The sequence below is a fragment of the Salvelinus sp. IW2-2015 genome, linkage group LG18 (genome assembly GCF_002910315.2).
Source record: "Salvelinus sp. IW2-2015 linkage group LG18, ASM291031v2, whole genome shotgun sequence".
NCBI classification, from domain to species: domain Eukaryota; kingdom Metazoa; phylum Chordata; class Actinopteri; order Salmoniformes; family Salmonidae; genus Salvelinus; species Salvelinus sp. IW2-2015.
This window is the reverse complement of record NC_036858.1, coordinates 65737081-65764379: the sequence shown is the minus strand read 5'-3', so window position 1 is coordinate 65764379 and position 27299 is coordinate 65737081. Positions and strand designations below refer to the sequence as shown.

Genomic DNA, 27299 nt, shown 5'->3' with positions numbered 1-27299 from the left:
CAGAGGTAGATGTGTGTTTACCAACCTGTTATAACTCCAGTACAGAGGTAGATGTGTGTTTACCAACCTGTTATAACTCCAGTACAAAGGTAGATATGTATGATACTGGTGGCCAAGGAGGCCAGAATCATTCCCAAGGAGGCAAAGAGCCCTCCCACCATCATCACTGGCCGACACCCAAACTTGTTCACCAGCACACTGCACAGTGGACCTGCAGACACACACATATGCACAATTAGGTGTGTGTAAGGCCAGTACAGAGCTGGGTAGAAAAAAGTGTTCCAGGAACTACTGGGGATCCATAATAAACCCCAGGAAGAGTAGCTTCTGCCTTGGCAGGAACTACTGGGGATCCATAATAAACCCCAGGAAGAGTAGCTTCTGCCTTGCAGGAACTACTGGGGATCCATAATAAACCCCAGGAAGAGTAGCTTCTGCCTTGGCAGGAACTACTGGGGATCCATAATAAACCCCAGGAAGAGTAGCTTCTGCCTTGGCAGGAACTACTGGGGATCCATAATAACCCCAGGAGAGTAGCTTCTGCCTTGGCAGGAACTACTGGGATCCATAATAAACCCCAGGAGAGTAGCTTCGTGCCTTGGCAGGAACTACTGGGGATCCATAATAAACCCCAGGAAGAGTAGCTTCTGCCTTGGCAGGAACTGCTGGGGATCCATAATAAACCCCAGGAAGAGTAGCTTCTGCCTTGGCAGGAACTACTGGAGATCCATAATAAACCCCAGGGAGAGTAGCTTCTGCCCTGCAAGGAACTACTGGAGATCCATAATAAACCACAGGGAGAGTAGCTTCTGCCCTGGAAGGAACTACTGGGGATCCATAATAAATACCTGGTAAAATAAAATGACATGCATGAAGATCCTGTCAGTTTGGTGTAGACTCTGGAGGTTGTAACGCCCAGGTCTGACACCTTCTCTACTCTTCCTTGTACTGGCTCACCATTGGGAAAACACTTCAGTTGTTACATACCAGTATGTATGTATGTATGTATGTATGCATGCGTACCTGTGCCGTAGAGCATGGCCAACAGTATAGAAGAAATCCATGCACAGTCGCTATATCCCACTCCGAACTCCCTGATCAACTCCTTGAAAAACACACTGACAGCCTTGGGGAAGGCGTAGGAGAACCCAGTGATGACAAACCCTCCGGCCAGCACGGCCCAGCCCCACCCTCCGTCTGGCGCCTTCACATCACTAGGCTCATCGTCTACCACGGCTCCTCCCATGATGCTCTCTGCTAGGAGATTCCCTCAACCCTCTGTCCCGTCAGCTTGGGTCAGAACTGAGAGAGAAGAGACGTAGATGTAGACAGTAATAGAGAAGTGGGTAACATCAGGGTTAGACACAGTGTATAAGGGAGGGTCAAGTTATGAGATTGGGGCACCAGTCTGTTATTGGTCTTCTAAGTATAACTCCATAAGACTAAAACATTAGTAATTCTTGGTAGTGAGCCATTAGATCTGTCTGGTACCAGAAACAACACTCTTGTAAAACACACATTTGTTGAAAGATAACAAATACACCACAGATGATACAGAATAAAGGAATGGCGTTTTGGGATGGGGATTTTCAATAAACTGAAAGCTACTGTAGTTAACAATAAAACAGCATGGATACAACACTTGGCAATAGGCCGAGGCCGAGAATTTAAGAGTTGGGAAATAATGGCTTGTCTGTGGTACATAAGCTAATCTTTTAGCAATATGAATCAATAGGCAGAATCATAAGATAAGGCCTACAGCTTAACACCAACAAGCAAAGAAAGGCAGTCAGGTTGTATGCTTATTTATCTGTGTTGAACTCCGGGATCTTCTCAGGGGCTCTGGTACACATTCCAAAGTTCTTCCTTCGATATAAATCCATAAAACGGCGAGGACTCAATGTCCTAAGCGTGTCTATCAAGAGCTTAGCCCAAAAACATATGTGTGTGCTACAGAGGTCATCCAGGACGGAGTCCCCTATAGGACATGGACAGTTTGACTACAATTGAAGATAAGCCTTCACAGTATTTTATAGTTCTAGGGAGGGTTTGACTCAGCCTACGTGACCTCTGATTGGCCGAGCTTCAGGTCAGTCCTTCCCATTTGAATCACAGTGTGAAAGAAGGTGTGGCTGAGTTAGGTCATGTTCATAACAATGATGTCCATAACTGGCTGTACCTTCTTGGTGCAGTCACAGCACCTGTTTCAATGTTCATGMCATTTCCTTGTGTTTCCGTGGATACCAAAATTGACATGGTAATAACGAAAAAATATATATATACATCTGAAATAAAAATGTACACAAAGCATAGTGAAAGACAGCATAGTAACACAATGATATCAGACATTCTCAAAAGGACTCAGAGTGCCAAAGAGTAGGAAATGTAAGGTTTTGGCACTCTGTGTCCTTTGGGAAAGAGAATGTAAGGTTTTCAGTGAGGTTCAAAGTCTTATTATTGTAGCAGTCTGGTCCCATGTTGTTTTCCAGGGATTAAGCTCTGCAACGTCTGGTTGTTGTGCAAAGTAGAAGGGTTTCCATTGATAGAGGCCATTTGCTGCCAGGTCCAAGGCTAGTTCCATTGTTATTCAATGGTGCCATTTGGGTGGCTGTAATCTCAATTTGAAAGGGGGGGGCCAGAAGAGGGAGAAGGGTCTTTCTCTGTGTGTTCCTGGATGAGCTGAAACCAATGAAGAACTATAACAGCAAATCAAAACAAGGAGACATCCTGTTCCAGTAGTCACACCCTGCAGAAAAGACACACAGCAGCATCCTCCACAGAGAAAAAATAAAAAGCGCACACTTTCACATCACATTACTTACGTCAATGGGACACTTCTGGGAAAATTCAGATCTGTAGTTAGACTATCGGTTATATACTCCTTCAGTGTCTATTGGCCCTCCAATCTCTTATTTATTTCTTTAGTACAGAAAAGGTTTGTAGTCAAGGTATTACATAATATCTGTCATAGTCCAGGAAGTTGCTTTGTATTTTATTATTTCACCTTTATTTAACCAGGTAGGCCAGTTGAGAACAAGTTCTCATTTACAACTGTGACCTGGCCAAGATAAAGCAAAGCGACACAGAGTTACAAACAAACGTACAGTCAATAACACAAAAGAAAATAAAGATTTTTCTATTTATGTTCCCTTGTGTGCAAATGTAGACAATAAATAGGCGAAATAATTACAATTTAGCATTAACACTGGAGTGATAGATGTGCAACTAGAGACACTGCGGTGCAAAAGAGCAAGAGGATAAGTAACAATATGGGGATGATGTAGTTGGATGGGCTATTTACAGATTGGCTGTGTACAGGTACAGTGATCGGTAAGCTGCTCTGACAGCTGGTGCTTAAAGTTAGAGAGGGAGATATGAGTCTCCAGCTTCAGAGATTTTTGCAATTCGTTCCAGTCATTGGCAGCAGAGAACTGGAGGGAAAGGCGGCCAAAGGAAGTGTTGGCTTTGGGATCACCAGTGAAATATACCTGCTGGAGCGTGTGTTATGGGTGGGTGTTGCTATGGTGACCAGTGAGCTGAGATAAGGCGGGGCTTTACCTAGCAAAGACTTATAGATGACCTGGAGCCAGTGCGTTTGGCGACGAATATGTAGTGAGGGCCAGCCAACGAGAGCATACAGGTCGCAGTGGTAGGTAGCAGAGAAGTAGTTGAACTGTCCCAGCATCCAACAGCGGAGGCTGCAGTGAAACTGTCTCAGGGAGGGTAGCCGAGGAGGGATGACTGTTTCATATTTTAGGTTATTACCTGCCGAGGGGGGATAAACTTTGAGGCCAGGATCATTTCCAAGGAGGCAAATCACAGATGTGGCACATCATTGTGCACGTTAGGTTACACATCATGAAATATATTGATACAAATTACAGACAGTAGCCTATAAGTAGCAAAATAGAAATAAATTAATTGAATATGAAATGCATTTCAAAGTGATTGACATAGGCCTATACTGTTTATATGTTAATGAAGTCAGTTTGAATAATATTTAGCCTACGTCGCTTATTTGTGTCAATTGCAAAGACATTGGCAACTTTTTATTTGTAGTCAACTTTGTTCTGAAGTTATCAGCGGTCATAGAGGGATCAACCATGCGATTCTGTGTATAAAGTGATGCGAAGGGCAAACAAAGCATCTAACGACACACTTAGCTGTTCTACGAATGATCTGAGGCAGGCGTTAGATTGCAAGCATTTAAGTGCAACATTAATAACGATGGATTTGGGAAACAGCTTGGAGATGTAACGATGAACTTAAGATGCTTTTGGGAAACCGGGCCCTGGTCAGTCGCGTATGCTAAAAAGGTGTTGCATCTCTCCTCCAGAACCACAACATCCTATCATACAATCTTACCTACCAGCCTTACAAGCAGGGTGGGAAATTAACGCCAGCCACAAATGCTGGTACATTTTGGCAATGGTTGGTGTAATGTTCTTACAAGCCACATTGGCGGGTGGTCACCCAGAGCATTTTGAGTGCGAGTGTGTGTGCGTCAGCTCTGGGAGAGAGAATCAACACTACAGTGGTGAAAGCGGAGTGGGGTAGTGTTTTCTGTGATTTATATTCATACATAATTTTTTTTTACAAAAATGCATCTCTCCCCCAAAGGGCTTTATTGGCAAGGGAAACATGTTTACATTGCCAAAGCAAGTGAAATAAACAATCAGAAATTAACAGTAAATTACACTCAAAAGGTTTCAAAGGAAGAGACATTTCAAATGTCATTATGGCTATGTAGTGTTGTAACAAGTCCAAAAGGGAAAATAAACAAATATGGGTCAAAAATATCTTGAAAATAGCATTGCTCAACTAGGCTGGAGATTCTCTCTGGCCTAGCTGACGCAATGCTATTTTCCAGATTTTTAAAAAACCTTTTCTGTCCTCCATTGATTTACTCGCTGTAACGGCAGTCTAAGTCGTCCTCCTCCTCAGACGAGGAGAGGCGAGAAGGATCGGAGGACCAATGTACAGCGTGGTAAGTTTCCATGATTTAATAACAAGAAAACTAGACAAAATACAAAACAACAAACGTACTAACCGTCACAGTCCCGTGTGGCACAAACACTGACACAGGAGACAACCACCCACAAAAACCCAACACAAAACAAGCCACCTATATATGATTCTCAATCAGGGACAACGATTGACAGCTGCCTCTGATTGAGAACCATATTAGGCTGAACACAGAAACAGACAAACTAGACACACAACATAGAATGCCCACCCAGCTCACGTCCTGACCAACACTAAAACAAGCAAAACACATAAGCACTATGGTCAGGACGTGACACTCGCCCTAATTTTGACCATCCTACAAGGTTAAAAACTCCAATACCTTTTGATTATGATAGAGACATGCGGTTTGGACCATTGGTTTTCTTAGAGGAGTATCTACACAATGAATACATTTTAACCGTTTGTCAAAAGATGCGTTTGATTGGACACCTTATCACTACTGAATAATGCAACCAAACCATATTACACTCTTGAAAAATCCAAAGAGATGGGTGGGGCTGGATTATGAGGGTGTCAACAACGCTGAATGGGTGTAGACAAAGGAGAGCTCTCCAGTAGTAGTACAAAAACATTCAAAAGGCCATTTTCTTAACAGTGTGGTTACAAGTTTGGCAACAGAATTACTTTCCACTAAAACGCCATCTACACATTCAGAAATACTTTTTTTTGCCAGCAAGTGACAGAATAAATACAACTTGAATATTGTTGATAATCTATCGACACTGATCAATAAATACGTTTTTTTTTTTTATCTAAGTAAACATCAGATTCCACAGCATTGAATCGGTAGCAAATCACCTACCCTTGATGCAGCTGTAACCCTCTGAATGGGATGTGAGGTGCGCGTCTGCTGTATGAACTACTCCAGTGTCGCGTGTAGCCGCCTGGCTCCCAACCAACAGGCAAACATACACTCTCCCCTAGCCCCACCTCTATAACCGGGTATCCCAACCCCTCGTGCTCCATGCAGCAGTCAGCCAGCACCCCACTATCAGCTCTCCTAAAATAAGATTGACATTTCCCATCCCAGGACACATGCACGATTACTAGGATCACTTTCTCTGTGGATAACAGGCGGGAAACATTCAGACCTTTAACGAAGAGGGGTGCACTGTTACCGTGTTGCTCACATTGCCTAGAAGGCCGTGTCAGTTTGGGATTGGACATCCCACTGCATTAAGATCGAATGCTTTCCTGCTAGGACGTCTGCCAGGCCAAACTGACATACACCATATTTGCAAACACACATTCTCTCGCACACCTGTGGCACTGATCCTTGTAGACCACTGATTGGCTATGACAGAGTACTGATGTCTGTTCAGAATATTCAGGGCTAAAGATCCAGTGGGACCAGCCAGGTTGTGTCACAGGCTAGATTTGTTCCCCCTCTACACCAACACTATAGCAAACAGTATGGGTCTGGCACAGGACAAGCCTTAGGACCTGTTATTTTATCATCAGGGCTTCCAGAAGCCAACAAGTACCAGCCAACCATATCCATGTGGCATTACTGTCTCTCTTGGCTTCAGGAATAAGTTTCCTGCCAAAGCAGTGAACATCCTGTTGAACCCTGAATCCTAAACCAGTAGTTAATCATTACATTGTGCTGTAAATTAAGAGTGAGAGTATTCCATTCATGGCTTGGATGACCAAGCACACAAAACACCATAATCTCTGTCACCTGTTGTTATAGCTACTGTTCTAGACCTTCTTGTTTACATTGGACTGAAGAATGTAGGCACACCTGGACATCTCAGAATATATATAGTTCATTTAGAAAGTATTCCCTTGCCTTTTTCCACATTTTGTTACGTTACAGCCTTATTCTAAAATGGATCCAATTATTTTATCCGTCAATCTACACACAATACCACATAATGACAAAGTGAAAACAGAGCAAATATTTGTTTAAACTGAAGTATTCAGAGCCTTTGCTATGAGACTCGAAATAAAGCTCAGGTGCATCCTGTTTCCATTGATCATCCTTGAGATGTTTCTACAACCGTATTGGACTCCACCTGTGGTAAATATTACTGATTGGACATGATTTGGAAAGGCACACAACTGTCTATACAATGTCCCACAGTTGACAGTGCAAAAACCAAGCCACGAGGTCGAAGGAATAGAGCTCCGAGACAGGATTTTGTTGAGGCACAGATCTGGGGAATGGTACCAAAACATTTCTGCAGCATTGAAGGTCCCCAAGAACACAGTGGCCTACATCATTCCTAAATGGAAGAAGTTTGGAACCACCATGACTCTTCCTCTTGGCCGGAGGTAGCCTAGTGGTTAGAGCATTTGGCCAGTAACTGAAAGGTTGCTGGATGTCCTTGAGTGTCTGAATGTCCGAGTGGCTCATCCAGAGCCCAAACTTGAACTTGATTTAACAGGTCTGTAGAGAACTGAAAATAGCTGTGCAGCGACGCTCTCCATCCAACCTAACAGAGCTTGAGGAGGATCTGCAGAGCAGTGGGAGAAACTCCAAATACTAGCGTGTCAAGCTTTTTTGTTTATTTAACTAGGCAAGTCAGTAAAGAACAAATTCTTATTGACAATGACGGCCTACACCGGCCAAACCCAGACGACGTTGGGCCAATTGTGCACTGCCCTATGGTACTCTCAATCACAGCCGGTTGTGATACAGCTTGTAGAGTCATACCCAAGGAGACTCAAGTACTGTGTATAGGGTCTGTGATACCATTTATTATTATTCTTTTATACATTTGCTAACATTTCTAAAAACCTGTTTTTATTTGTGGTCATTATGGGGTATTGTGTGTAGATTGACGGGGGGGGGGGGGGGGGGTGGAACGATTATCAATTTTAGAATAAGGCTGTAACATAACAAAATGTGTGAAAAGTCAAGGGGTCTGAAAGCTTTCCGAATGCACTGTACACTATTAAAAAAATGTTGATTAAACTTAAAAAGCTAGAATCCTTACTTGAAACATACACTGCAGACACTACGCCTCTGTTTTAGAAAAATATGAGGGATGGGCCTGGAGAAAATGTAATCACTCTCAAATGTATAAAACAGAGCTATGGATGCAAGGACTGACCATCCATGAAATCAAAATGATAGTTTAAGCCATGTTGAGGCTACACATTGTTTACAAACATTGGGGTAAAACAAGCTTATATTTTGGGTTCTGATGGGGTACGACAGTGAAGTAAGCTTGAGGCAAGTATAGATAGTGGCTTGCGAAAGTATTCACCCCTTAGCATTTTTCCTATTTTTGGCATTACAACCTGGAATTATAATAGATTTTTTGGAGTTTGTATCATTTGATTTACACAACATGCCTACCACTCTGAAGATGCACCAAATTTTTCTTGGGTGAAACAAACAAGAAATAAGACCAAAAAACCCAGAACTTGAGCATGCATAACTATTCACCCCCCCCCCCAAAGTCAATATTTTGTAGAGCCACCTTTTGCAGCAATTACAGCGCAAGTCTCTTGGGGTATGTCTCTAAGCTTGGCACATCTAGCCAATGGGATTTTTGCCCATTCTGCAAGGCAAAACTGCTCCAGCCCTTCAAGTTGGATGGGTTCCGCTGGTGTAATGCAAATCTTTAAGTCATACCACAGATTCTCAATTGGATTGAGGTCTGGGCTTTGACTAGGCCATTCCAAGACATTTAAATGTTCCCCCTTAAACCACTCGAGTGTTGCTTTAGCAGTATGCGTAGGGTTTTGTACTTTCTAAAAATTATACATATTTTTATATATTTTACATTTTTATGTTCAACCTGCATAATATAATGTAAAAGTGTGTATTAAGATGTCTGTAATTAAAATGGCTAAAACAAATGTAGATATTAATAAATGCATTTCTATAGCTTCTAAAATATTTTTTACAACTGTGGGTGGGTGCCAAGATGACGACGCGGTGTTTTTAGAACAGCGCCCCCGTCAGTCATTTAGTGTATATATAAATCATTGATAAACATCCTACCGTAATATGTTAAATACCATCAGTTTATGCCATGGAACTTCACCAGTTTGACTTTGCATAAAAACACATCTTCCTATCACAACAACCTGTTTGGCTACTAAAACTCATCACATCTACTAGTCTGAAGACCCTACGTTGAATTGCATTGAATTCTACGTTAGGCATAAATGCGCGTTCGGATCATTAGAGTTTCCTCTCACTACCTCTACAAGCCATTATGTTGAATAAAATTATATTTGAACTTACTTCAACGGTTGGCCGTGTGGTTTGTCCTTTTGCAGGTAGGAATGTGAGACAATATATCCACCGGAAAGTATATGGATATGAAGTGATGACTTTGTATTAAAGCTCTTATAATGAAGCTTTATAATAAACACCACTGAATGAGGCTGCAAGTCACGACTTATCGAAAAAACGGACCTCAGCAATCGGTGTTTTAAATTACAGCTGTCATACAAAATTATCAACGGGCATGGAACTTCAATCATGCCAATGTTTAGCAGTTGCCTAATGATCAGGGTTGTTCATACCTGAGGATGCTTTGTCTTCTGGTCCGGACCATGCGTTCACGCCTCCTTCTCAAGCGCGTTTTTATTTTAGGGAATGATCTAGAAAACTTGCGTAAGAGGGCTTTGTCCTAAAGCCCTCCAAATTCACATATTTGTCCACTTTGGGGTGGCCAAGTCAAATTTGATTTTCATTAAGGTCCATGTCTGTGTGTTATATGTTGGTATGATACCCATGTGTCGGAGGTAGCTAAATGTTGTGTAATCATTTTTTGTCATTGTGGGCAGGACTTTATTTTTTGTTCTTCACAAACCAATTTTGTACCTGGAATAATTACACAGATGGACAACGCCAGGGTTTCCATAGAAACATCCTATCAAGTTTGCATTCAACGCTTAGTTTACATGCTAACGGTGATACATTTATAGCTAAATATATATATTTTTAAATATATATATTTTTGCATCATGTAGGCTAGGAGCTATATTAGTTGCATGCTGTCGAGGTAGCGTTAGCCAACCACCTGCTAGCTTAGCCCTCCTAATGTAGCTAACATCAGCTACGAATTTCTGCTGGCAGCTGTCATGTGTATCTGTGTATCTGAAATGTATGTCTTTCTCGCTCTCTCTCTCACTCTGTTTGAGTAATGTTCAAATCAAATTGTGTTAGTCACATGCGCGCGAATACAACCTTACAGTGAAATGCTTACTTACGAGCCCCTAACCAACAATGCAGTTTAAAAAAAATACGGATAAGAATAAGAAATAAAAGTAACAAGTAATTAAAGAAGCAGCAGTAAAATAACAATAGCGAGACTATATACAGGGGGGTAGGCCAGGGGATGGGCTACAGATGGAATGGTTGCCCTACACTTGTCCCATCCTAAATTAGTCACACTAGCCACTGACTACTACCCCTTAGCCATTTCTTGAAGAAGCCCCAGGTATGAAAGCCAAAGGACTGGATGGGTGTAATGAGCAATGTGGCAGAAGCTCCACATAGACCCAATCTAAAGAGAGAGAGAGAAGAGAGAGAGTTCCTTAGTTCTGGCTCTTTGTCTCAAGATCTGAACTGAGCAATTTGACAATGAATCGTTAAATCATATGGTTTTTATTTCAGGGCTTTGGTGTCTAATACAGTCTTATTCCCATTCAAAAGACTCACACTAACAAAGCTCCCAGGGGCTTCTTTTCCCTCACTGTTTCCCAGTAATGAGCCACTGACTGACTGCAGATAGAGAGGGACAGCCTAATGAACAAGCTGAGAGAAGAATGCCAGCCTCTGGTCTCAAACAAAGATGCCTATTACGGCTGATGATTACCCTAGATTGTTGTACACATGACATGATCCCCAGCCCCACATTTAGCCCACGATAACTCACCAGACCCATCTGTGTGGGCTATATTTAGACAAGACTACCCATTAGTGATCTCACATGCAAATTTATATGGCATTTAGAGCACAGTTTATACTGTAGGCTCTATCTTAGTAGATCATTATAAGTTGAAAGATAATATATTAGGCTTTTAACTGTTATTTCACTATGTTGCTCTGCCGCATACACGGTTTACAGTGCCTTCGGAAAGTATTCAGACCCCTTCACTTTTTCAACATTTTGTTACGTTACAGCCTTATTCTAAAATGGATTAAATACAAAAAAATCCTCTGAAATCTACACACAATACCCCATAATGTTAAAGTAAAAATTATTTTTAGAATATTTAGCAAATGTATTAAAACATTTTTTAGTTTTTTACTTATTTACATAAGTATCAGACCCTTTGCTATGAGACTGGAAACTGAACTCAGGTGCATCCAGTTTCCATTGACATCCCTTGAGAAGTTTGTACAACTTGATTGGATTCCACCTGTGGTAAATTCAACTGATGGGACACCAAATAAAATCAATCAAATAGAACCAAATGTTATTTGTCACATACTCCGAATACAACAAGTGATGACCTTACAGTGAAATGCTTATGTACAAGCCCTTAAGCAACAACYGAGTTTTAAGAAAAATAAGTGTTAAGTAAAAAATAGATAAGTAAAAATCAAAATAACAAATAGATAAGTAAAAATAACAAATAGTTAAAGAGCAGCAGTAAAATAACAGTAGCGAGGCTATATACAGGGGGTACCGGTACAGAGTCAATGTGCGGGGGCACAGGTTAGTCGAGGTAATTGAGGTAATATGTACATGTATGTAGAGTTAGAGTACCGTGCGGTAGCAGAGAGAACAATATATGACATGGGTGGCTGGAGTCTTTGACAATCTTTAGGGTCTTCCTCTGAAACTAGGTCCTGGATGGCAGGAAGCTTGGCACCAGTGATGAACTGGGCCGTACGCACTACCCTCTGTAGTACCTTCCGGTCGGAGGCCGAGCAGTTGCCATACCAGGCAGTGATGCAACCAGTCAGGATGCTCTCGATGGTGTAACTGTAGAACTTTTTGAGGCTCTAAGGACCCATGCCAAATCTTTTCAGTCATCTGGGGGGGAATAGGCTTTGTCGTGCCCCCTTCACGACTGTCTTGGTGTGTTTGGACCATGAAAGTTTGTTGGTGATGTGGACACCAAGGAACTTGAAGCTCTCAACCTGCTCCACTACAGCCCCGTCGATAAGAATGTTGGCGTGCTCGTTCTTCCTTTTCTTGTAGTCCACAATCATCTCCTTGTCTTGATCACATTGAGGGAGAGGTACTTATCCTGGCACCACACGGTCAGTTCTCTGACCTTCTCCCTATAGGCTGTCTCATCGTTGTCGGTGATCAGGCCTACCACTGTTGTGTCGTTGGCATGCAGTCCTGGGCCATGCAGTCCTGGGTGAACAGAGAGTACAGGAGGGGACTGAGCACGCACCCCTGAGGGGCCCCCGTGTTGAGGATCAGAGTGGCAGATGTGTTTTTATGACCATCTTTTCAAAGCACTTCATGGCTACAGACGTGAGTGCTACGGGTCGGTAGTCATTTAGGCAGGTTACCTTAGTCTTCTTGGGCACAGGGACTTTGGTGGTCTGCTTGAAACATGTTGGTATTACACACTCAGTCAGGGACAGGTTGAAAATGTCAGTGAAGACACTTGCCAGTTGGTCAGCGCATGCTCGGAGACAACGTCCTGGTAATCCGTCTGGCCCTGCGGCCTTGTGAATGTTGACCTGTTTAAAGGTCTTACTCACATCGGCTACAGAGAGCGTGATCACACAGTCGTCTGGAACAGCTGATGCTCTCATGCATGCTTTAGTGTTGCTTGCCTCGAAGCGAGCATAGAAGTAATTTAGCTCATCTGGTAGGCTCGTGTTACTGGGCAGCTCACGGKTGTGCTTCCCTTTGTAGTCTGTAGTATTTTGCAAGCCCTGCCACATCCAACGAGCGTTGGAGCAGGTGTAGTACGATTCAATCTTAGTCCTGTATTGACGCTTTGCCTGTTTGATGGTTTGTCTGAGCGCATTACGGGATTTCTTGTAAGCGTCCGGGTTAGAGTCCCGCTCCTTGAAAGCAGCAGCTCTAGCCTTTAGCTCAGTGCTGATGTGGCCTGTAATCCATGGCTTCTGGTTGGGGTATGTACATACAGTCACTGTGGGGACGACGTCATCAATGCAGTTATTGATGAAGCCAGTGACTGGTGTGGTGTACTCCTCAATGCCATCTGAAGAATCCCAGAACATATTCCAGTATGTGCTAGCAAACAGTACTGTAGCTTAGCATCTGCATCATCTTACCACTTCTTTAATGACCGAGTCACTGGTGCTTCCGGCTTTAGTTTTTGCTTCTAATCGGGAATCAGGAGGATAGAATTATGTTCAGATTTGCCAAATGGAGCGCGAGGGAGAGCTTTGTATGCGTCTCTGTGTGAGGAGTAAAGGTGGTCTAGAGTTTTTTTCCCCCTCTGGTTGCACATGTAACATGCTGGTAGGAATTAGGTCAAACAGATTTAAGTTTCCCTGTATTAAAGTCCCTGGCCACTAGGAGCTCCGCTTCTGGATGAGCGTTTTCCTGTTTACCTATGGCCTTTGACAGCTCATTGAGTGTGGACTTAGTGTCAGCATCGGTTTGTGGTGGTATATACACAGCTACTAAAAATATAGATTAAAATTCTCTTGGTAAATAGTGTGTACCTGAGGCGAGCAAAACCTCGAGACTTCTTTAATATTTGATTTCGTGCACCAGCTGTTGTTTACAAATATACACAGTCACCTCTTATCTTACCGGATGCAGCTGTTCTATCTTGCTGGTGCAGCATAAATCCCGCCAGCTGTATTCTATCCATGTCGTCCTTCAGCCACGACTCTGTGAAACATACTGTAAGATATTACAGTTAATCTACCGTTGGTAGGATATTCGTGACCGTAGCTCGTCTATTTTGTTATCCAATGATTTTACATTGGCTAATAGGACTGATGGTAGAGGCAGATTACCCACTCACCGTCGGATCCTTACAAGGCACCCCAACCTACGTCCCCGATATCTCTGTCTCTTTCTCCTGCGAATAACGGGGATGAGGTTCTTGTCAGGTGTCTGAAGTAAATCCTTCGCGTCCGACTCGTTAAAGAAAAAATCTTCGTCCAGTATGAGGTGGGTAATCGCTGTCCTGATATCCAGAAGCTCTTTTCGGTCATAAGAGACGGTGGCAGAAACATTATGTACAAGATAAGTTCCAAATAACGTGAAAAATCACACACAATAGCACAACTGGTTAGGAGCCCGTAAAACGGCAGCCATCTCCTCCAGCACCATTGGTATCCATGATTTGGAAAGGGACACACCCGTCTATATAAGATCCCACTGTTGATAGTGCATGTCAGAGCAAAAACCAAGCCATGAGGTCGAAGGAATTGTCAACAGAGCTCCGAGACAGGATTGTGTCGAGGCACAGATCTGGGGAAAGGTACCAAAAAAGTTCACAGTGGCCTCCATCATTCTTAAATGGAAGAAGTTTGGAACCACCAAGACTCTTCCTAGAGCTGGCCGCCTGGCCAAACTGAACAATCGGGGGAAAAGGGCCTCGGTCAGGGAGGTGACCAAGAACCCGATGGTCACTCTGACAGAGCTCTATAGTTCCTCTGTGGAGATGGTAGAACCTTCCAGAAAGACAACAATCTCTGCAGCACTCCACCAATCAGGCCTTTATGGTGGAGTGGCCAGACGGAAGCCACTCCTCAGTAAAATGCACATGACAGCGCGCTTGGAGTTTTTCAGTGGCAGGGACTGGGAGACAAGTCAGGATCGAGGCAAAGATGAACAGAGAAAAGTACAGAGAGATCCTTGAAGAAAATCTACTCCAGAGCGCTCAGGACCTCAGATGAAGGTGAAGGTTCACCTTCCAACAGGGCAACGACGCTAAGCACACAGCCAAGACAACACAGGAGTGGCTTCGAGACAAGTCTCTGAATATCCTTGAGTTGCCCAGCCAGAGTAAAGGGTCTGAATAGTTATGTAACAGCCAGAGTAAAGGGTCTGAATAGTTATGTAAATGTATTATTTCATTTTTATTTTTATTTTTATAAATTAGCAAACATTTATAAAAACTGTTTTTGCTTTGACATTATGGGGTATTGTGTGTAAATTGATGAGGGGGAAAATAAACTATTTAATACATTTTTGGATAAGGCTCTAACCTAACAAAATGTGGAAAAAGTCAAGGGGTCTGAATACTTTCCGAAGGCACTGCAAGTGATTTGAAGTTTTAACTGTCTAAGACTGTCACTTTGCCTGAAATATGTGAAAGCCCTCTCCATGTTTCCTCCGTGTTCTCAATTTTGAGAGGTCATCTAGTGTCATGGTGGTTTCAGTGACCAGTGTAAGTGTATTTCCTGATGTCATGGTGGTGTCAGTGACCGGTGTAAGTGTATTTCCTGATGTCATGATGGCTTTTGCATCCAGTGTGCGTGTGTACTTTCCAGTGCCATGAGGGCTTCGGCCTCTTGTGAGTAACTGTATGTGTGTGTCCTCTTTCTGTGACTCAGCGCTCAGGCTGGTGACATTCAGAAGCAGAGAGAGTGTGAAAGGATGAAACGAGATCTCCAACATAAGGCCCAGGAGGTGGAGGGAGAGCTGGATATACAGAACCAGGTACACAAACACACACACACACTTGACAAGGGAAGTGGGAAGGTCCAGTGGTAGGCTACTCTCTAGTTTTAACATAAGTGTCATCATGTTTTCACCACATCAGCCAGATGGGAGAGACCTTTACATCCACAACCTAGACAAAAGAGCAGTTCATCTACCTTGATTAAACCAGTCAATCACCATTACACCACCTTCCTGCCAAGCCTATGTGCGAGTGTACGTGTGTGTGTGGTATTTCAGTCTAAACTCTGTGGAATGCAGTGTGTCCTGCTGCTGGCTGTTGTCCTGTGTCACTCAATCTCTAGATAAAATACACATTTTTGAGCTGCAGTGTATGTGTGTATTTGTCTGACTGTGTGTATGGTTGTCTGTGTGTGGGTCTGTGGTGTGTCTGTATGTGTGTTTGTGTGTGTAGTTGTCTGCGGGCGGGTCTGTGGGTGTGTGTGTGTGTTCGCGAATGTGTGTGTGTGATTACCCCCCTTGCCCAAATCTGTGAGGTAAGGAGAGAAGGTGCTAACACCTGCTGTGATGAATGAGGTTGCGTGAGGCTGGCTGGTCTGCTGGTGCTGGCTCTGTCTATGGAGTCTAGAATAGGTCAGCTGGAAATATACCTTCCATGGAGGTCTGTATGGGCTGTCGGAAACTTCATCAACAATTCATCATCCTCTATTTAAATAGGACTACTACTATGACACATCCAGATGAATTTGAGGAATTCTTTATACGTTAATCTCCAAGGATTTTCTCTCTATCCATCACATGTTCAGGAGATGATGACAGACTTTGATAATGAAATGGGGCAGGGAGAGCATGAGTTCAACCTGAGGATGGATCTTTAAAGACTGCTGAACAATTAATCAAATGGCCACCCGGACTATTTACATTGAACCCCCTTTTTTATTTAGTTTATTAGTAAATATTTTAATAACTCTATTTCTGCATTGTTGGTTAAGGGCTTGTAAGTAAGCATTTTACAGTAAGGTCTACACCTGTTGTATTCGGCGCATGTGACAAATACAATTTGATTTGATTTGAGATGAGATGAGATGAGAGCCGTGGTCCGGTCTCACAAACTCAGGGTAAGTAGCAGGTGTGTGTGTGTGTGTGTAAACACTCCCAGGAAAACTGCTGAATAAGATGGGATGATACGTGCTGATCCCTGGCAAGCACACGTGTGTGTGTGTGTGTCTCCCAGGTGAAGCTGCTCTCTAAGGAGACAGAGGTCCACTCCCAGGCTGTGGAGGCCCTGAAGGCCTCAGAGGATCTCTGTCAGCACACACAGCTACAGCACAGAGACTGGGAGAAAAAGGACATCACCTCCGTCAAGGACGCACTTAAAATGATTCATGTCGGCCTTATTTCCCATTGTCATTTCAAAGGAGTTAGAAGACAAACTAAAAGCTATGCAGACCAAGAGGAAGAGAGAGAAGGAGAGAGGAAGAGGAAGAGAGAGTAAGCGAGAGGGGAGAAGAGGGGAGAGGAAGAAGTATACAATAAGAAGGGAGTCCTAGATCTTATTACTACTACTATACAAATACCTCAGACAGAGGCACAAAGACAGACCAATTAGCAGCACATGAGTAGAAGTCCTAGACTAATGGTGGATGGTGTCTTGATGTTCCCATCTGTAGGCATGATGAATTGGACCGGGGAGTGCATGAGAGAGAGGCTCAGCTGGATGCATTACGGGACGCTTACAGAGAACAGCTACGACTGGCGGAGACAGATACCGATCATCTACGGTCACAACTGGGCGCTATGCCAACACACACACACGCAGGCCCCGGAGAGACCACAAGGAAATACTGCGAAACAGACACACACAGTGTCTCACCTGTCTATGTGTGTATGTGTGTGTGCATTCTGTGTTAACTGGGTCTGTGTTTTGACTGTGTGAGTGTGTGTGTTTCATCCATGATGTGTGTGTTTCTGGTCCAAAGCCCTGGATGATCATAGTGTTTGTACATGCTCAGAGTGTGTGAGAGTGTGTGGTATGAGGTCTTCAGCTTTCCCACCCGGACCGAAATGTATATTGTTTCTAAACAGAGACCAGTTCCGAATGAACCGGGTGAACGTCAGACCTGTTCCGAATGAACCGGGCGACAGTCAGACCTGTTCCGAATGAACCGGGCGACAGTCAGACCTGTTCCGAATGAACCGGGCGACAGTCAGACCTGTTCCGAATGAACCGGGCGACAGTCAGACCTGTTCCGAATGAACCGGGCGACAGTCAGACCTGTTCCGAATGAACCGGGCGACAGTCAGACCTGTTCCGAAAAGGCCCATGGAAAAACAGACCCATGCTGATTTGGCCTACTTGTCCTTAAAAACTGTCTATAACAAATTACAAAAAAAATATTAGTTGTGTTTGGATGTGTAGCCTGTGGTTCAAAACTTTATAGCCTATTGTTTTATTGGTTTGTACTTTCCTAAAATAATAATTCTCCACCTCACGGTTCAGCTGCCAGAGATTTGAGCTGTAAATGCATGTCTATATTTCAAAAGTGAATATAAAGGAAGAGGAGCTTAGGCCTAGCCCTAGAGAGACCAAGAGGAAGATAGAGATATGTCGGCCACATGTTCAACACCGACATGCATTTCTTTATACTTGTCAGATAGGCCTATAGGCATACTGAATGAGGATAATTCGATAATTTTCGATCAGAATCATTTTTTTAATGATAAGCATTATATTGTTAGATTAACTCTGGTAGGCCTTAAACATTCTTCCTCACCTCAAGTTCAACTGTCAGAGTCAGATGGAGCGCACTGCCTTCATAGGCCTGCAGTAGCTAAGCATAATAATAGCCACAGCACACCAGATCTTCACAAAAGTTGCTTAACTTTATTAGAGTAATATCAAAAGTATCGTTTAAAGAGAAAATACCAACAGGTTATTATATTGCGACATTAAATAAAGTTTTGCATCTCGCCCTGTTTGGTTTTTCCTTTTCACTGTGTGCGTGCGATTAGCCCTGTAGTAGGTCAATCGGTATTCTATTATATTGCGGCAAACACATTACATTTGGAACTTAATTTGGGCAAAGAAAATGGCTTAACAGAATGACACAAAACTCTTGTTGCATCTTTAAAGAATTGGTTTAAACCTTCACAAAGGTTTTGAACAGGCTTATGTTGCTGCAATTACCAACAAAGACGAGTGTCTACCGTAGGCCTACCCAACAAATGACAGCAATAGGCTAATACTATTTTCTTTTTTAATAGGCTTACTTTGAACTTATCTTAAACTAAATACAGAACAAAGTCCTGACAGTTCGAACTTAATTTAGCCAAAGAAAATGTCTCAACAAAATGAAACAAAACACTTTTTTGCATATTTAAATAACTGGTTTAAATAGGCCTACAATAATAATAATGATAAAACAAATGCTAATAAATATGAAAATAAAACAATGAAAGTAAACAAATTGTATCAAACTTGAATAGCGAGTTGTACACATTTGGCCACTACAATATAAAAACTTGTCCAAGGACATTCCCCTTGTCCTTCTTTTCACTCTTTCTCCTCAAACTTTGGTTTTACTTAAATGAAAAAGGCCTCCATCTTCACAATCAACAGTAGCCTAGGCCAAGGCTCCTTTTACTCACTCTCTCTCCTCCAATGCAGACGCATGTGAGTTGAGCAGCCGGAACCATAAGCTATAGTTTTATTGAGTTGCAATTGGCTGACACAGATAACAAGCTTACGCAGTTCTCATCACCTCACACATTAACGGAATAGAGGAAGGGTCCAGGGTAAATCAATTTTAATTGCACATACTAGAGACCCGTGACAATTATATCAGACCCGACCCAGATCCGAGACAAAAGTCAGAATTTAGGACCTGAACCTACTCATGTCCCAGGTCGGATTATGGAATTTCAGGTCTGTTGGACCTGCTGTGTCTGAAGCTGCCTGTCAGGTAGCAGTGATTATGTAACAATGTGTGAAAGGAAAGAGCCTCAGAGAAGGAAGAGACTATGATGATCCAGACACTCTCTCAACGGGATGAAACACACAGAACATTTAGAAATCCTATCACATATCACATATCCATAAATGACTCATTGCAATAATACAGTGAAAATATACAGAGGAAAAACACAGCCTGCACATTGTAACACAACAATACCAAATAGATTCAGGACTCACCTCCAGGATGCTAAAGGTACTCTTGATGAAAGGAGGTGAACATTTTAGTGTAGTTTCGGTACAACAAATAACCTGTGTTTTATTGTGTTGTGAAGGCTTCATATAGAGCTGGAGACAACGCGTAGTGGCACGTACATCACTCAGGTCTCTAAGGAGACGGTTGTCAAGGAGCTGCTGGCCCTTCAGGAGAGAGAGAGCAAACTACGGACCGAACTGGATCGGAGCAGGGGGAGATGGAGAGGTCTGCTTGTGTGGGTGTGTGCGTACGACATGCGTTCGTGTTAAAACCATAAGCAGTGTGTGCTTGTCCTAGCTTTAAAGGGTAATTTATCAACTTCATATTCATCATCTTCAGCAACCACCCCAACATCAACATATGTGAACATGGCGCATTTCTATGTTTTCTAGTAAAGAAGATAGATGAAGATACACTGTGTGGCCAAAAGTATGTGGACACCGCTTCAAATTAGTGGATTCAGCTATTTCAGCCACACCCGTTGCTGGCAGGTGTATAAAATCAGCATTGCAATCCCCACAGACAAACATTGGCAGTAGAATGGCCGTACTGAAGTGCTTAGTGACTTTCAACGTAGCACCGTCATCAGATGCCACCTTTCCAACATGTCAGTTCGTCAGATTTCTGCCCTGCTAGAGCTGCCCCGGTCAACTGTAAGTGCTGTTACTGTGAAGTGGAAACATCTAGGAGCAACAACGGCTCAGCCACAAAGTGCAAGGCCACACAAGGTCACAGTACAGGACCAGCGAGTGCTGAAGCAATTGTATGTTCTCGGTTGCAACACTCACTACCGAGTTCCATGCTGCCTCTGGAAGTAACGTCAGCACAAGAACTGTTCGTCGGGAGCTTCATGAAATGGGTTTCCATGGCCGAGCAGCCGCAAACAAGCCTAAGATCACCATGCGCAATGCCAAGCGTCAGCTGGAGTGGTGTAAAGTTCGCCGTCATTGGAATCTGGAGCACTTTATACTCGTTCTCTGTAGTGATGAATCACGCTTCACCATCTGGCAGTCCGACGGACGATTCTGGGTTTGGGGGATGCCAGGAGAATGCTACCTGCCCGAATGCATAGTGCCAACTGTAAAGTTTAGTGGAAGAGGAAAACAGTGCCTTGCAAAAGTATTCACACCCCCTTTGCGTTTTTCCTATTTTGTTGTATTACAACCTGTAATTTAAATAGATTTTTATTTGGATTTCATATAATGGACATACACAAAATAGTCCAAATTGGTAAGGTGAAGTGAAATGAAAAAAAATCATTTTTTTTTTTCAAAAGAACAATTCTAAAAAATTAAAAAAAATAAGAAACAGAAAAGCGTGGGTGCGTATGTATTTGCTATGAAGCCTCTAAATAAGATCTGGTGCAACCATTTACCTTCAGAAGTCACAGAATTTGTTAAATAAAGTCCACCTGTGTGCAATCTAAGTGGCACATGATCTGTAACATGATCTCAGTATATATATACACACCTGTTCTGAATGGCCCCAGAATCTGCAACACCACTAAGCAAGGGACACCACCAAGCAAGCAGCACCATGAAGACTTAGGTAGCGCCCCAAATAGGTCACGGATAAAGTTGTGGAGAAGTACAGATCAGGGTTGGGTTATGAAAATTATCTGAAACTTTGAACATCCCACGGAGCACCATTAAATCCATTATTACAAAATGGAAAGAATATGGCACCACAACAAACCTGCCGAGAGAGGGTCGCCCACCAAAGCTCACAGACCATGCAAGGAGGGCATTAATCAGAGAGGCAACAAAGAGACCAAAGATAACTCTGAAGGAGCTGCAAAGCTCCACAGTGGCGATTGGAGTATCTATCCATAGGACCACTTTAAGCCGTACACTCCACAGAAAAAAATAAGCAAAAACGTTTGGTGTTCACCAAAAGGCATGTGGGAGACTCCCCAAACATATGGAAGAAGGTACACTGGTCAGATGAGACTAAAATTGAGCATCAAGGAAAACAGTATGTCTGGCGCAAAACGCAACAACTCTCATCACCTCGAGAACACCATCCCCACAGTGAAGCATGGTGGTGGAAGCATCATGCTGTGGGGATGTTTTTCATCAGCAGGGACTGGGAAACTGGTCAGAATTGAAGGAATGATGGATGGTGATAAATACAGGGAAATTCTTGAGGGAAACCTGTTTCAGTATTCCAGAGATTTGAGACTGGGACGGAGGTTCACCTTCCAGCAGGACAATGACCCTAAGCATACTGCTAAAGCAACACTGGAGTGGTTTAAGGGGAAACATTTAAATGTCTTGGAATGGCCTAGTCAAAGCCCAGACCTCAATCCAATTGAAAATCTGTGGTATGACCTAAAGATCACTGTACACCAGTGGAACTTATCCAACTTGAAGGAGCTAGAGCAGTTTTGCCTTGAAGAATGGGCAAAAATCTCAGTTTTCCGTTTTTTTTGTCTTATTTCTTGTTCGTTTCACAATGAAAAATATTTTGTATCTTCAAAGTGGTAGGCATGTTGTGTAAATCAAATCTATTTTAATTCCAGGTTGTAAGGCAACAAAATAGGAAAAATGCGGGTGAATACTTTCGCAAGCCACTGTAATGGTCTGGGGCTGTTTTTCATGGTTCGGGCTAGGTCCTTTAATTCCAGTGAAGGGAAATCTTAATGCTACAGCATGGGGCTCCTGAGCGGTCTAAAGCACTGCATCTCAGTGCTAGTGGTGTCACTACAGACCCTGGTTCGATTCCAGGCTGTACCACAACTGGCCGTGATTGTAATTCCAATAGGGCGGCGCACAATTGGCCCAGCGTCGTCATTGTAAATAAGAATTTGGGAAGGCCCTTTCCTGTTTCAGCATGACAATGTGCCCGTGCACAAAGCGAGGTCCATACAGAAATGATTTGTCGAGATCGGTGTGGAATAACTTGACTGGCCTGCACAGAGCCCTGAGCTCGACCCAGTCTAACACTTTTGGGATTAATTGGAACGCCAACTGCGAGCGAGGCCTAATCACCCAACATCAGTGCCCGACCTCACTAATGCTCTTGTGGCCGAATGGAAGCAAGTCTCCGCAGCAATGTTCCAACATCTAGTGGAAAGCCTTCCCAGAAGAGTGGAGGCTGTTATAGCAGCAAAGGAGGTACCAACTCCATATTAATGCCCTTTCCTGTTTCAGCAGGAAAATGGCGTCAGACCGAGGCTCTGCATCTGTCCTCGCATCTGTCCTCGTGCTACTAGACCTTAGTGCTGCCTTTGACACCATCGATCACCACATTCTTTTGGAGAGACTGGAAACCCAAATTGGTCTACACGGACAAGTTCTGGCCTGGTTTAGATCTTACCTGTCGGAAAGATATCAGTTTGTCTCTGTGAATGGTCTGTCCTCTGACAAATCAACTGTACATTTCGGTGTTCCTCAAGGTTCCGTTTTAGGACCACTATTGTTTTCACTATATATTTTACCTCTTGGGGATGTTATTCGAAAACATAATGTTAACTTTCACTGCTATGCGGATGACACACAGCTGTACATTTCAATGAAACATGGTGAAGCCCAAAATTGCCCTCGCTAGAAGCCTGTGTTTCAGACATAAGGAAGTGGATGGCTGAAAACTTTCTACTTTTAAACTCGGACAAAACAGAGATGCTTGTTCTAGGTCCCAAGAAACAAAGAGATCTTTTGTTAAATCTGACAATTCATCTTGATGGTTGTAAAGTCGTCTCAAATAAAACTGTGAAGGACCTCGGCGTTACTCTTGACCCTGTCTCTCTTTTGACGAACATATCAAGACTGTTTCAAGGACAGCTTTTTTCCATCTACGTAACATTGCTAAAATCAGAAATTTTCTGTCCAAAATGATGCAGAAAAATTAATCAATGCATTTGTTACTTCTAGGTTAGACTACTGCAATGCTCTACTTTCCGGCTACCCGGATAAAGCACTAAATAAACTTCAGTTAGTGCTAAATACGGCTGCTAGAATCCTGACTAGAACCAAGAAATTTGATCATATTACTCCAGTGCTAGCTTCCCTACACTGGCTTCCTGTTAAGGCAAGGGCTGATTTCAAGGTTTTACTGTTAACCTATAAAGCGTTACATGGGCTTGCTCCTACCTATCTTTCCGAGTTGGTCCTGCCGTACATACCAATACGTACGCTACGGTCAAAGACGCAGGCCTCCTAATTGTCCCTAGAATTTCTAAGCAAACGCGGGAGGCAGGGCTTTCTCCTATAGATCTCCATTTTTTATGGAACAGTCTGCCTACCCATGTGAGAGACGCGACTCGGTCTCAACCTTATAGTCTTTACTGAAGACTTATCTCTTCAGTAGGTCTATGATTGAGTGTAGCCTGGCCAGGAGTGTGAAGGTGAACGGAAAGGCTCTGGAGCAACGAACCGCCCTTGCTGTCTCTGCCAGGCCGGTTCCCCTCTCTCCACTGGGATCTCTGCCTCTAACCCTGTTACAGGGGCTGAGTCACTGGCTTGCTGGTGTCTTTCATGCCGTCCCTAGGAGGGGTGCGTCACTTGAGTGGGTTGAGTTACTGACGTGATCTTCCTGTCTGGGTTGGCCCCCCTTGGTTTGTGCTGTGGTGGAGACCTTTGTGGGCTATACTCGGCCTTGTCTCAGGATTGTAAGTTGGTGGTTGAGGATTACCCTCTAGTGGTGCGGGGGCTGTGCTTTGGCAAAGTGGGTGGGGTTATATCCTTCCTATTTGGCCCTGTCCGGGGGTTTCTTCGGATGGGGCCACAGTGTCTCCTGACCGCTCCTGTCTCAGCCTCCAGTATTTATGCTGCAGTATTTTGTGTCGGGGGCTAGGGTCAGTTGGTTACCTGGAGTACTTCTCCTGTCTTATCCAGTGTCCTGTGTGAATTTTAAGTATGCTCTCTCTAATTCTCTCGTTCTCTCTTCTCTCTGAGAACCTGAGCCCTAGGACCATACGTCAGGACTACCGGGCATGATGACACCTTGCTGTCCCCAGTCCGCCTGGCCTTGCTGCTATTCCAGTTTCAACTGTTCTGCCTGTGGTTACGGAACCCCTACCTGTCCCAGACCTGCTGTTTTCAACTCTTAATGATCGGCTATGAAAAGCCAACTGAGATTTATTCCTGATTATTATTTGACCATGCTTGTCATTTATGAACATTTTGAAAATCTTGGCTCTCTCTAATTTTCTCCTCCTCTCTTTCTTTCTCTCGGAGGACCTGAGCCCTAGGACCATACGTCGGGACTACGGCCGTGGTGACTCCTTGCTGTCCCAAGTCCGCCTGGCCTTGCTGCTATTCCAGTTTCAACTGTTCTGCCTGCGGTTATGGAACCCCTACCTGTCCCAGACCTGCTGTTTTCAACTCTTAATGATCGGCTATGAAAAGCCAACTGAGATTTATTCCTGATTATTATTTGACCATGCTTGTCATTTATGGAAATTTTGAAAACTTTGGCTCTCTCTAATTTTCTCCTTCTCTCTTTCTTTCTCTCGGAGGACCTGGGCCTAGGACCATGCGTCGGGACTGCCGCCCGTGGTGACTCCTTGCTGTCCCCAGTCCGCCTGGCCTTGCTGCTATTCCAGTTTCAGCTGTTCTGCCTGCGGTTATGGAACCGCTACCTGTCCCAGACCTGTTGTTTTTCAACTCTTGATGATCGGCTATGAAAAGCCAACTGAAAATTATTCATGATTATTATTTGACCATGCTTGTCACTTATGAACATTTTTGAACATCTTGGCATAGTTCTGTTATAATCTCCACGCGGCACAGCCAGAAGAGGACTGGCCACCCTCATAGCCTGGTTCCTCTCTAGGTTTCTTCCTAGGTTTTGGCCTTTCTAGGGAGTTTTTCCTAGCCACCGTGCTTCTACACCTGCATTACTAGCTGTTTGGGGTTTTAGGCTGGGTGTCTGTACAGCACTTCGAGATATTAGCTGATGTACGAAGGGCTATATAAAATAAATTGATTGATTGAATGCCCATGATTTTGGAATGAGATGTTCGATGAGCAGGTGTCCACATACTTTTGGCTATATAGTGTAAGTGTTTCCTATTAAATCGTCAACCAGTTAGTAGACAATTAGTAGGCTATGCCTACACATAATTCGTTAAATCACACACTGCACACCGATGATGTCATTTCACACAGACATATGTTGATCTTTGGGTGGTGCTGTAGAATATGAAGTTGAAACATTTTGGAATTTCCCTTTAACTTGTGTGTGTGTCCATGTGTGTGTGTCCTTGTGTGTGTGTCCGTGTGTATGTGTGTGTGTATCCCAGGTAAAAGCAGCAGCTACAGTGGGGCAAAAGTATTTAGTCAGCCACCAATTGTGCAAGTTCTCCCACTTAAAAAGATGAGAGAGGTCTGTAATTTTCATCATAGGTACACTTCAACTATGACAGACAAAATGAGGGGGAAAAATCCAGAAAATCACATTGTAGGATTTTTAATGAATTTATTTGCAAATTATGGTGAAAAATAAGTATTTGGTCACCTACAAACAAGCAAGATTTCTGGCTCTCACAGACCTGTAACTTCTTCTTTAAGAGGCTCCTCTGTCCTCCACTCGCTACCTGTATTAATGGCACCTGTTTGAACTTGTTATCAGTATAAAAGACACCTGTCCACACACTCAAACAGTCACACTCCAAACTCCACTATGGCCAAGACCAAAGAGCTGTCAAAGGACACCAGAAACAAAATTGTAGACCTGCACCAGGCTGGGAAGACTGAATCTGCAATAGGTAAGCAGCTTGGTTTGAAGAAATCAACTGTGGGAGCAATTATTAGGAAATGGAAGACATACAAGACCACTGATAATCTCCCTCGATCTGGGGCTCCACGCAAGATCTCACCCCGTGGGGTCAAAATGATCACAAGAACGGTGAGCAAAAATCCCAGAACCACACGGGGGCCTAGTGAATGACCTGCAGAGAGCTGGTACCAAAGTAACAAAGCCTACCATCAGTAACACACTACGCCGCCAGGGACTCAAATCCTGCAGTGCCAGACGTGTCCCCCTGCTTAAGTCAGTACATGTCCAGGCCCGTCTGAAGTTTGCTAGAGAGCATTTGGATGATCCAGAAGAAGATTGGGAGAATGTCATAATGTCACTTTTTGGTAAAAACTCAACTTGTTGTGTTTGGGGACAAAGAATGCTGAGTTGCATCCAAAGAACACCATACCTACTGTGAAGCATGGGGGTGAAACATCATGCTTTGGGCTGTTTTCTGCAAAGGGACCAGGACAACTGATCCGTGTAAAGGAAAGAATGAATGGGGCCATGTATCGTGATATTTTGAGTGAAAACCTCCTTCCATCAGCAAGGGCATTGAAGTGAAACGTGGCCTGGGTCTTTCAGCATGACAATGATCCCAAACACACCGCCGGGCAACGAAGGAGTGGCTTCGTAAGAAGCATTTCAAGGTCCTGGAGTGGCCTAGCCAGTCTCCAGATCTCAACCCCATAGAAAATCTTTGGAGGGAGTTGAAAGTCCGTGTTGCCCAGCAACAGCCCCAAAACATCACTGCTCTAGAGGAGATCTGCATGGAGGAATGGGCCAAAATACCAGCAACAGTGTGTGAAAACCTTGTGAAGACTTACAG

The 27299-nt window shown here is 43.5% G+C and overlaps 1 protein-coding gene and 1 pseudogene across 5 annotated transcripts in view; one reads left to right on the top strand and one right to left on the bottom strand.

Annotated features, from left to right (window-relative positions):
- Positions 1 to 9740, bottom strand: part of LOC111978595 (monocarboxylate transporter 4) — a 23539-nt gene extending 13799 nt beyond the window's left edge. For 2 of the 5 annotated variants that reach the window (XM_024008721.2, XM_024008726.2), the window contains exons 1-3: positions 5831 to 5918; positions 1024 to 1302; positions 68 to 211 (exon numbers count right to left, since the gene is read on the bottom strand). In XM_024008721.2, the coding sequence (XP_023864489.1) occupies positions 68 to 211; positions 1024 to 1246 (367 nt within the window). In that variant the 5' untranslated portion in view covers positions 1247 to 1302; positions 5831 to 5918. The other 3 variants (XM_024008724.3, XM_024008723.2, XM_024008725.3) reach the window with 3 other exon arrangements.
- A 2548-nt stretch (positions 9741 to 12288) lies between these two features.
- LOC139029211 (coiled-coil domain-containing protein 57-like) overlaps positions 12289 to 27299 on the top strand; it is a 34840-nt pseudogene continuing 19829 nt past the window's right edge.